General features: G+C 36.8%; 1 protein-coding gene across 3 annotated transcripts in view; it reads left to right on the top strand.

The window, feature by feature from the left end:
- The window catches only part of RNMT (RNA guanine-7 methyltransferase), a 33843-nt gene that overhangs the window by 8484 nt on the left and 13188 nt on the right, over positions 1-12171 (top strand). For all 3 annotated transcript variants that reach the window (XM_077893020.1, XM_077893009.1, XM_077893030.1), the window contains exons 6-9: positions 1523-1638; positions 3188-3369; positions 3855-4019; positions 8088-8205. In XM_077893020.1, coding sequence (XP_077749146.1) covers positions 1523-1638; positions 3188-3369; positions 3855-4019; positions 8088-8205 — 581 coding nt within the window. The remainder of the gene's footprint in view (positions 1-1522; positions 1639-3187; positions 3370-3854; positions 4020-8087; positions 8206-12171) is intronic.

Raw genomic sequence — 12171 nt, 5'->3', positions numbered from 1 at the left:
TCGATATAAGCAGTAGTCATAAAAAGTTGCTAAAGCTATTAGGTGAGAAAAGTTGATAGGAATTTAATAACTGAATGAATCAAGCACCGGAACCTGCTGGTCTTAACATTGAAGAGAGAAGCAGATATTCTTCCAATGAGATGAAGTGCATAGGACCAACTGTGAAGTTACCTAACAAGTTTTTTGGTTTTATGGGTTCTGTCACTTTTATTTTTAAGATTTAAGGGACACAGAAAGCTATTGTGTATGTGGCTATATCTATTGATTATAGAAATTAAAATCAAGAATTGAAAAAGTACTTTTATTCACTAAAAAATAAAGTTTAATGAGAAGAGAGGTACTTTAAAAATGTTTTTCCAAGTCCCTTTAGAATATTAGGAGACAACTGGGTTTTCATGCTTGTTTCTGCATTCTCTGTGTTGAGATGTGTGTGTGTGTTTGTTTGTTTTTAAGATTTTCTTTATGAGACCTACACAGAGAGAGAGAGAGAGAGGCAGAGACACAGGCAGAGGAGGAGCAGGCTCCATGCAGGGAGCCCGATGTGGGACTTGATCCTGGGTCTCCAGGATCACACCCTGGGCTGAAGGCAGGTGCCAGACCGCTGAGCCACACAGGGATCCCCAAGAGATGTGTTATTTGATGAGTAGTTGTAAAATTAAGGGATATTTTAACAGCCTTTTCAGATAATTGAGCATATTCGTTTTTCATACTGTATCAAAACTCAACAGGTAGTTCCAGTATGGCATCTGAATCTGCATAAGTGAAATTTTTGTATTCTGTTGTTTTTAAATCCACTGGTCTGTCTTCTGTGATGAATGAATCTTTCACCCTGAAAGATTTTGTAATATTTAGAAAATAATATTTACTGATGTTATGCATATCTTCTAAATGTCGACATCAAGAAATCACATTTTTTTAATGTTACTGCCAATCAGAAAAGTTTTAAGTATATTGGGAAGATGCCCAGCCCCCCCCCCATGGGGGAGGAGGGAGCGGGTAGATGCAAGTGTTTCAAATTGTGATTTTCACTTGAAATCTCAAGTTTTCTCATTGGTAACAAATACTATATTTTGTTCATTTTCAAGAAAATGTCTGCCATCATAAAGTCTCTCCGTCAGTGGTTCTTTCAAGTGAAAACACTTTTCTGTGAAAAAAAGTGGCCACTACAGCTCGTAACACGGTCCTACCAGTTCTGATCAGATTTTACTTTGTTAGGTAGCACAGATGTTGTTACTTTACATTTCATCACACAGAACATTGAAAAAGAGCCTAGACTTAATAAAATCAAATTTTACTGATATAATAAGAACATTTGTAAATGAAATTGTTTTTTTTCTACCCATGCTACTTCATATGGTGAAGAAGATATCAATTATTACCTGCATCATTTGGTGCATTACTACCTTGTATTCGTGATAAGGTCCCAGCATTTTACTTTGCTTTTGTTTGTGCCATCTTTACATTTACATTTTATCTCTGTGGGTCTTCATTGCCAGTTAACTAACACTTGTTCCCCTTCCAGATATCGCTGATGTTTCTGTCAAACAGTGTCAGCAGCGGTATGAGGACATGAAAAATCGTTGTCGTGATAATGAATATATTTTCAATGCAGAATTTGTAACTGCTGATTGTTCAAAGGTACAGAATTCTTTTTGTCAACTTACGTTTTATATTTTTAGTTTGAGTGAATGACATGTTTTAAAAAGCAGTTATTTCTTCTAAAATGTGCTTTGGGGGAAGCTCGGGTGGCTCAGCGGTTTAGCGCCGCCTTCAGCCCAGGGTGTGATCCTGGAGACCCAGGATCAAGTCCTGCGTCGGGCTCCCTGCGTGGAGCCTGCTTCTCTCTCTGCCTCTCTTTCCCTCTGTGTCTCTCATGAATAAATAAATAAAATCTTTAAAAAAATAAATGTGCTTTGAAACATTAAAAATCTTAGGACATCCATTTTCAGTTTTAGCTAGAAATTCTATTAATGATACATTTCTTTAAATGACCCACTGAGTACTTATAGGAGTTTTTTGCTTTTAATAATTTGAACTTTTTTTTTCTTTTTTTTTTTTAAGATTTTATTTTTTTATTTTTTTTTTAATTTTTTTTTTATTTATTTATGATAGTCATACAGAGAGAGAGAGAGAGGCAGAGACACAGGCAGAGGGAGAAGCAGGCTCCATGCACCGGGAGCCTGACGTGGGATTCGATCCCAGGTCTCCAGGATCGCGCCCTGGGCCAAAGGCAGGCGCTAAACCGCTGCGCCACCCAGGGATCCCAAGATTTTATTTATTTGAGAGAGCGAGAGTGCAGAGCAGGAGAGTAATAGTAGGAAGGAGGGCAAGGGGGAGGGAAAAGCAATATGGGGCTCAATCCCAGGACCCTGAGCTCACAACCTGGACTGAAGGCAGACGCTTCACCAGCTGAGCCACCCAGGTGCTCCAGTAATTTGAACTTTAGAAATCATTTGTTGCCTTTCTGTTCAGACAACATTTATTTTCCAGTACCTTAAAATAGAACTGGGCTTACATTTTGTTTTGCCTTTGTAATTTATTAGGGTAGTTTCCCAACATACCAAAATTTGAAGTTTTGCACTTTCCGTTTGTTTCTAAATTTCGTAACAACTATGAAGTTTAAGAACTACAGAGGCACTAAGTAGTAAAAGTTTCATCTTAACCTTCAGTGCTTTGTCTGACTCATTATGCTCATTAAACTATTATGGGTATCTTTAATCGTACACATTTTGTTTGCAGTTGTGAAAGTGAGAAGGAAAATGATAGTATTCTGCTAGAATGTTGGAAACTTACAAAAACGCTATTAAAAAGTGTCCCAAAGGCAAGCTCTGTGTTTTTTTTAAATCAAAGTTACTGTTAACACCATTTTACCTTAGCTTTAAAGTAAAGCCAAATTAAAGCATCAACCTTTTTAAATGTTATATTTGGTTGATAGATTTTTAAACATGATTTCATTCTTAGTTTTTAAATTACTATGAAAATGATAATCAAATTTTATTGAACCAGAAGGAAAAGATCATTTTGTTGTGGGCCTTATTATGCATAATGAGGTAGTGGATACGTGGTTGGGAGGGCCTGCCTACTTTTATTTTAAGGACTCTAATTCTAGAAATTAACTTAGTAAAAAGTTTTTATATTGCAATTAACTTCAAAATCTTGACCCATTTTAATTTTTAATTTATTTCAGGAACTTTTGTTTAACAAATTTCGTGACCCCGAAACGTGCTTTGACATCTGTAGTTGTCAGTTTGTCTGTCATTATTCATTTGAATCCTATGAGCAGGCTGACATGATGCTCAGAAATGCCTGTGAGAGACTGAGCCCTGGAGGCTATTTTATTGGTACCACTCCCAATAGCTTTGAACTGATGTAAGTGCTTTTAATATATAGTGGTTTATAAGATACTCAGAAGTAAGCTTATTTTAAAGTAGCAAATGTTTATCAGAAATAAAGTTTATAGAATATGCCATCTTGATCTTATAAGGGCCAAACACTGATAATATACTTGTATACTCAGCATTTAAGATCAAAAGATAGACTTACAGATGAATCTTTAAAACACCTTTTTGTGTAAATTGGAGACCAATGCTTTATCCAGCCGGAGGTTACAGTGCTAGACAAACTCTAGATCAGATACACAAAAAGAATTAACTAGGAGTTACATGGTATGATTGTTGATGACCTGCTAGTGTATTGCTTATTAAAAGTAGCTCAAGTTCAGTTAAAAAGCTGATCAAGTATCTTTTTAAAATTGCGTCCTTTAGTTTTTTCACATGCATAATCAGGTGAGCATAAGTCTGAGCTAATAACAATTTTAATCTTTTTATTTTGGTTTGGGGGATAATCTTTAATAGAAGACGCCTTGAAGCTTCAGAAACAGAATCATTTGGGAATGAGATATATACTGTGAAGTTTCAGAAGAAAGGAGATTATCCTTTATTCGGCTGCAAATACGACTTCAACTTGGAAGGTGTTGTGGATGTCCCTGAATTCTTGGTCTATTTTCCATTGCTAAATGAGTAAGAATGTCATTAATCTGTTACTCTTTGCCTTAAGAGAGAAAGAAAGAAAGAAAAAAAAATTAGTATTTCTGTTCATTCCTTATTTTAAATGGAACCCAAATAATTAAAAAAAAGACTAATGTCAAATTTAGTTTATGCCGTAGGTCTCTTATACCCTTGGTTATTTAGTTTTCTTTCATCCTTGGAATTACTTTATCCTGTAGGTACAGAAAGGAGTCTGTTGCCTTCATCTTGTGGGAGAAAATACCTGACATTGTAAATAGTGAAAGATTATTTTTTAAAAAAACTGTTAATAACTTTGGTAATATAGTATGAATCTTCATAAAGCAAAGATCCTCCTTTAGTGAGGTTGGATATTAAAAGTTGTTTTGTATTTCACTACAGCCTGTGTCTCACAGGAAGTGTTGATAATAAAATCCTGATTCAAGAATGTATTCACTCATGGACCAGGTTCTAGGTGTCCAGCAGACTATAGACACAGGGAAAGTTGGGTTACCAGGCTTCATCAAATAAGGCTTTTTAAAAAAAATAAATAATAAATTCCAGACTTTATTTGGATTTCTCCAGTTCTTCCACTGATGTCTTTTTTTTTTTTTTTTAAGATTTTATTTATTTATTCATGACAGAGAGGCAGAGATGCAGGCAGAGGAAGAAGCAGGCTCCATGCAGGGAGCCTGACGTGGGACTCGATCCCAGGTCTCCAGGATCACACCCCGGGCCGAAGGCGGCGCCAAACCGCTGGGCCACCAGGGCCGCCCTCTTTTTTTTTTTTTTTTTTTTTTTTTAATTTAAATTCATTTTGCCAACATATAGTATAACACCCAGTGCTCATCCCGTCCAGTGCCCCCCTCGGTGCCCGTCACCCAGTCACCCCAACCCCCTGCCCACCTCCCCTTCCACTATCCCTTGTTTGTTTCCAGAGTTAGGAGTCTCTCATAGTTTGTGTCCCTCTCTAATTTTTCCCACTCAGTTCCCCTCCTTTCCTTTATAATCCTTTTACTTTTTTTTATATTCCTTGTATGAGTGAAATCATATGATGATTGTCCTTCTCCGATTGACTTATTTCACTCGGCATAATATCCTCCCGTTCTATCCATGTCCAAGCCAATGGTGGGTATTCGTCTTTTGCATCAGATAAGGCTTTTAAGGCCTTATGAGAACCCCTGGCTCTTGGGGTTTCCCTGAGAAGGAAAGTAGAAGAATAAACTTAAACATAATAAGGCCTTGTCATATCGATCAAATCATTTTTTTCCCTCAACATTAGTAGACTTGTGAAATGTTTCTGTTCTTCATATTTATAAAAGAAGAAATTGTCTTTAGTACATCATTTCATATGTTTAGTATGTAAGCTTGGTATTTTTGGTTAACAAAGTTGGTAATTTGAGTAGATCCAAAAAGATAAAGGATATAATGAAAAGCTTTTTTTTTTTTTTTTTTTTTTTTTTTTAAGGTTTACTATTTGAGAGAGAATGATTGAAAACATGAGTGGAGGGAGGGGCAGAGGGGGAGAGAGAGAATCTCAGGCAGATTCCTGAACGCGGAGCTCAGCACAGGGCTCCATCTCCTCTGAGATCATGACCTGAGCTGAAATCAAGAGTTGGACATTTAACCAACTGAGCCATTCAGGTGACCCATAATAAAAGTTCTTTTTAAATGCTAGGAAGGAGTAGCAATCTTTTGTACTTAAATTGCTTAATGGTGATGCACATATAAAGTCACAAGTCATCAATATAGTATCTAAATTTTTTTAAAAATTATTTATTAAAACAGCTATACATTCAGTGAGACAGGATCTGAAAATGCATAGGATTTTGAGATGCCCTTTTGCAGTTTTATTAAGAAATTGAACAAAAATATAACAAGCTTTTATATGACAAACCTATTGAAATTGGTCAGATTGAGTCAGTTTTTTGCAATGATAGTTCTCAGGCATAAAACTTGATTTTATTTCTGAAGGCTTATGGAGATTTATGGTAGAAAATGAACTGCCTAGTGTAGAAGAGACTGTTATCTTTACTCATGTTGTCTTTCCAAGAAGGGCTAATTCAAATTATGGGGAGCCTTGCCTTACATACATATCCCAGTGGCTCTCAAATGTGTTCTTTTACATTGTCCCCTCCCCACGATCACCTCACAAGCCTTCTTGACCCTTTGAGAGTTATTTTCCCTCCATCTCTTTTACCTGCTACCTGAGATCATCTCCAGACCCTGCATGTTGTCAACAGATATAGATACTATAAACTTTGGCAAATGCAGTGGGGAAAAAAAACAGGGAGATCTAATGTAATTGAGTATTTAAGGAATCCACCTGTGAAGAAGTGATGCTTAAGTCAACATCTAAAGGATGAAAAGAAGTTGGAGAATATTCCAGATATAGTAACAATATATGTGAATGAGCTGAAGCAAAGCCATTCTGTGAGTTGTAGGAATCAGAGCCCAAGTAGCTCAAGATGAGGCCGCATTCCTTTTTTCCTTTTATTTTTTTATTTTTTTTTTATTTATTTTTTTTAAGTAAGCTCTATGCCCAACATGGGGCTTGAATTCATGACTCTGAGATCAGAAGTTTCATGCTCTATGTACTGAGCCAGCCAGGCACCCCAAGGAACCATTCCTTTATAAATGAGTACATTAGAGGCCATGCACAAAGCTTTTACATTGTGTTCTATTAACTGTCCTGGAGAGCCAGTGAAGGGCGTAAATGAGGGAAGTGACGTGTGTATTTTTGAAAGCTTAATCTGACTGTAGGTGGAAAATTCATTGAGGGAGAATAAGACTGGAAGCAGGGAAAGAAGTGAAGTAGTGTAGCTGAGTCGTGGTGGTAGTTAAAGCAAGATGGTGGCCAATGAAGGGGTAAGAAGACCTATTTGAAGAACGTTTTATAGATAAACAGAGGTGGCATGGAGAACTGAGGTTTCTGGCACAAATCATTAGATTTACTGAAGTAGCAAAGATTGGCAGAACAGTCTAGGGATTCAACCTTGGATTTGGAAAGTTAGAGAATACTCCTGGCACATCCTAGTGGAGATTTCTAGGAAGCAGTGGATAAATGAATATGACAAGAGAGCTGAGCTACAGATAGCTGTTGGCGTGCTATTTAAAGACAGGGAACGGAAAATGAGTAATGCTCTGGGCCAAACTCTTCAGAATATTACAATTTAGAAGTTGGGTAAAATAAATTTATAAAAAAAACTGAAGAAGCAGCCCAGGATGTAGTATAAAAATTAATAATGTATCTTGCCAGAGAGCCCAAGAGATAAAAGAATGTTTTAAGGAGGAATGGGGGTGCCTGGGTGGCTCAGTAGATTAAGTATCTGCCTTTGGCTCAGGTCATGATCCTGGAGTTCCAGGATCGAGCCCCATGTCGGGCACCCTGTTCTGTGGGGAGTCTAATTCTCTCTCTCCCTCTGCTCCTCGCCCTGCTTATGTTCACACTCTCTGTGTCTCTCTCAAATAAAAAGAAAAAAAAGAAAAAAGAAAAAAAAGAATGGCACCTGTTTTCAAAATGCCACTGTGAAGGATCAAGTTAAATGGAATAGGGGATCCCTGGGTGGCACAGCGGTTTGGCGCCTGCCTTTGCCCCAGGGCGCCATCCTGAAGACCTGGGATCGAATCCCAGGTCGGGCTCCCGGTGCATGGAGCCTGCTTCTCCCTCTGCCTCTGTCTCTGCCTGCCTCTCTCTCTCTCTCTCTCTCTCTGTGACTATCATAAATAAATAAATAAGTAAATAAAAATAAAGGTTTAAAAAAATAAAATGAAACAAAATGGAATAGAAGTGTTCTTTATAGCTCTTCATCCCCATCTCATAGCCTTTCATTTTACTTCCTGACTTATTTGTTACATTTCCTGTGACCCGTTGATTTAGATTGAGATTTAGGATGCATGTGTTTTTATAGATGTCCTTATTGGTACGTTACTCCTCATTCATTTTGCATTATCCTGTCGTAAATATATAATTGATAGCTTTTTTGATGATGCCCAGACATTGTCACTGTTGTGTGAAAGTAAACTGTTGAGGAATTATTGATATTTTGGAAGCATTTTCATTAAGTAATCTGTTTTGGACAGAATGGCGAAGAAGTACAATATGAAACTAGTCTACAAAAAGACATTTCTGGAATTCTATGAGGAAAAGATTAAGAACAACGAAAATAAAATGCTGTTAAAACGAATGCAGGCCTTGGAGGTAGGTATTTAGAAAGGTGTAAATATTCCTCTTTGTTTCTGAGATTCCTTTTAAGGTCGTTTAGATGCTAAGTATTTATGTAAATCAGATTATTTGAACTACTCTAAGTTCTTCAGCACCTAGGACAGAGCTCATTACAGAGACTTTGCTTTGTGGGTAGTCAGGAAAAACTTGAATGAGTGAGTGAGTGGTGCTGTCATCAAATTCTATTTTCTAGATAGTACTGCTTTTAAATAGGATTTCTTAACCTAAGAACAGTTGGCATTTTGAGCTGGATAATTTCTTTGTTGTGAGGGGCTGTTCCCTTCACACTAGGTTGTTTGACATCTCTGGTATCTATGTGCTTGATGTCAGTAGCTTCCCTGTCCCCAGTTATAACAGCCAAAAATGACTCTGGACATTACCAAATGTTCTCTGGGGTGCAGGATTGCACTACTTTTTCACAATACTGCCTTTTGGTTACATTAGTTCTTTAAGATTTTCCTGGCTAGGGTCTAAGATGATCTCATACCATGCCAAGTCTCCTGCTGTTGTATCCATACAACTTTCCCAATTTGGAGTGGCCTCTTTAAATTCTAAATTATCTTTTGAAATTACTTAAACCACTAAAATATTACATTCTTCGTTGGTCATATTTCCTATATTTTAAAACTAAGAATGTTTAGATTTGCTTTATGTTTAGCTGGAGAGGCTTGTTTTTGTTTTGAGGGAGAAGAGAGAACTAGAAAAAGTGTGCGTGTGCAAATCACCACACACACACATGCCTGTAGGTTATCATCTTTGGTGGTGCTTTGCATGTACAATGATTAGTTATTTATATTCTATTAGCATGTAGGTAATGAGTTAATTTGTGTAATGCATTCAAAACTGTCGACAGTAGGTTATGGGATAGCAGGGTCCCATTCCTTCAAGGATTTTACAGTATATTGAGAAGATAAATGTAGAAGCAAATAATTGAGTACCATGTGAGAACTGCAATAATGAAATATTTAAAGTGCAGTGCATATATGAAAGGGTCTTTTGTGAAGAAAGTGAACTAAGAGTAAAGGCAGAGAGCATGAGAGAGCAGGGGATGTTTGAAGAAGCACAGATAACTTTCTGCAGCACAGTGGTTCTCCAGTCTTCTTCCCCAGTCTGCCTTTGAGGATATGACCTATCAGACAGGTGTGGCTGTCTGGGGACGGACCTGAGCAGTAATAGCATGTAGTTTGGCAGAGTCCTTTGGTTTTGCCTACTTCTCCTTGAAGTCACTTCTGCAGATGTATAAAGTACTTTGAGCGGGAGACGACAAGGTCCAATGAATAGGAACATGACTTGTGACAGAATGGAGCATGGTTTGGAGGGATGTTAGGACCAGAGGCAGAAAGAGCAGTCCCAATGCTCCTGCTTTAGTCTAGGTCAGAGATTTAAATGGATCTGTTTTCTGACGTATGTATAAAAGTCTTTTCTTAAAGCCGTCAGCTTTGAGCCGGCCCGCAATAGAACCAGTAAAAGATTGTTCTCCTAGAGCACTGTTGTAGAGGGAAGGAAGAATGAGAATTCTCATGTCAAGGCATTATGTGGTTTTAAAGTCCTGACACCTGTTTTCTTTTTTCTTACCTGTTTTGAAAAGAATGATTAGTTTTGCAGCTTTATAATCCTATGTTAATCATATGTTGTTTGGTTTTTTAAAGTGATTGAGAGGGAAGAGAAATTAGATGTCTAGTAACAGGCAGGTAATCACATGGAGGAATCTTATACTGATAAGTTGAAGAGCAAGTCTACAACAGAATAGTTTCTGATCATTCACGTTAAAGTTTTGAAGCTTTGTGTCTGATGAAACCACAACATGTGGGGTTGAGGTTCCAAACCCGTTAGTGATATTTCTTATATCCCTGTGTTAAGGTATGATAAAAAGTAAGGTTGCTCATGATAGCAGTACAGGACTTCAAAAAGCTACATACTTAAACAGCAAACAGCTAAATATCTGAGCTTACTGTGGGATACCGATAAGGGGGAAAAAGAAAATAGCAAAATAGACATTTCTGAATCATTTTCTTAAAAATTTATCAAGAAGATCTAGGTTTAAAGTGGTTCCTTGTGGAGCACCTGAGTGGTTCAGTCAGTTGAGCTTCTGCCTTCGGCTTAGGTTGTGATTCTGCAGTCCGAGGATCGAGCCCCACATCAGGCTCCCCACTCACCAGGGAATCTGCTTCTCTTCTGCCCCCTTTCCCTGCTCGTGCTCTTTCTCTTTTTCTCTCAAATAAATAAAATATTAAAAGAAAAAAGTGATTCCTTGCTAGCTGGTTTGTTGTGTATATATATATAAAAAAAAGGAATTACAAAGAATATATAACCTTTTATTTTTATTTTCATAAAGATTTTATTTATTTACTCATGAGAGAGACACAGGCAGAGGGAGAAGCAGGCTCTTTTAGAGTATGTGGTTGTTAAATACTAAGTGTTCTATGTAATTCATTATGTTTTGATTTACATGTACTACAAAGTGGTACACTTCATAGTATAAAGAGATGCTATTTGAAATGGATTAAAAATAGCGGTTGAAGGTTATTTTAATAAACATTTGGCCAGCATAGCCTTAAAAAACAAAGGTGTGTGTGTGTGTGTCCCTTCTGCAAGTTCTTAGGAAATGCGGAGACTGCCCATAATTGGAAGCTGGATTATTTTCCTATCTTCTTGAACTCACAGTTCTCTGTTGACTCATTTTTCATCTGTATTTTTTATTTTAGGTTTCCATTTTAATCACCAAGTGCTTATTAGGACGAATGCTCCTTAAGCCTCATCCAGCAAACCCTCCCCCCCCAATCTCCCTTCTGGTAATCATCAGTTTAAGTCTCTTTCTTGTTTTACTTCCTTAGTGATTTGGCTGCCTTTTATTTCTTTTTGTTGTCTGATTGCTGTGGCTTGGGCTTAACAGTCTTATACTGAATAAAATGATAAGGGTGACTTCCTTATCCTGTTATTCTGTTCCTCACTTCCTAGGGTAAAGGCTTTCAGTTTTTCCCCATTAAGGATGATGTTAACTTTGGGTTTTCATATATGACCTTTATTCTGTTGAGGTATGTTGCAAATATACTATGTGGAGGGCTTTTATCATGAGTGGATGTTGTACTTTGTCAAATGTGTTTTCTGCATCTACTGAAATGATCATATGGTTCTTAGCTTGTATTGATATGATGTATCACAACTGATTCATGAATATTGAACCATCCTTGCAGCCCAGGAATAAATCCCACTTGATCCTGGTGAATGATTTTTTTAAATGTACTGTTGAACTCCATTTGCTAGTATTTTGTTGAGGATTTTTGCATCTATGCTTATCAGAGATAAGCCTGTAGCTCTCTTTTTTGTGTGTGATGTCTTTATCTGGTTTTGGTATCAGGGCATCTGAATTTTTAAGTTTTCCTTTTCTGTTTTTTTGGAATAGTTTGAGAAGAATAGATATTAACTCTTTAAATGTTTAGTAGAATTTGCCTGGAAGCCACCTGTCCTGGACTTTTGTTTCTTGGGAGTTTTTTGATTACTAATTCAATTTCTTTGTAGGTTATCAGTCTGTTTGAATCTTCTATTTCTTTAAATTTTGGTAATTCATATATTTTTCAGAATTAATCCATTTCTTTCGGGTTGTCCAATTTGTTGATATATAGTTTTTCATTATGTTATATTTGTTTATTTGAATGGTGTTTGTTATTTTGCCTTCCTCATTTGTGATTCTATTTATTGGGGTCCTTTTTCTTTCTTGATGATTCTGGCTAGAGGTTCATCGATTTTATTCATTTTGTTTGTTTGTTTTTTCAAAGAACCAGCTCCCAGTTTCATTGATTTGTTTAGTAGTATTTTTCATTTCTACATCATTTCTTTCTGCTCTAATCTTCATTATTTCCTTCTGCTGATTTTAGGTTTGTTTCTTCTTTTTCTAGGCCCTTTTTCTAGGTGTAAAGTTAGGTAGTTTATTTTTTAGGTTTT

Source organism: Canis aureus, chromosome 1, assembly GCF_053574225.1.
Source record: "Canis aureus isolate CA01 chromosome 1, VMU_Caureus_v.1.0, whole genome shotgun sequence".
NCBI lineage: Eukaryota > Metazoa > Chordata > Mammalia > Carnivora > Canidae > Canis > Canis aureus.
Note: the sequence above shows the minus strand (reverse complement) of the source record. Positions and strands in the feature narration are given on the sequence as shown.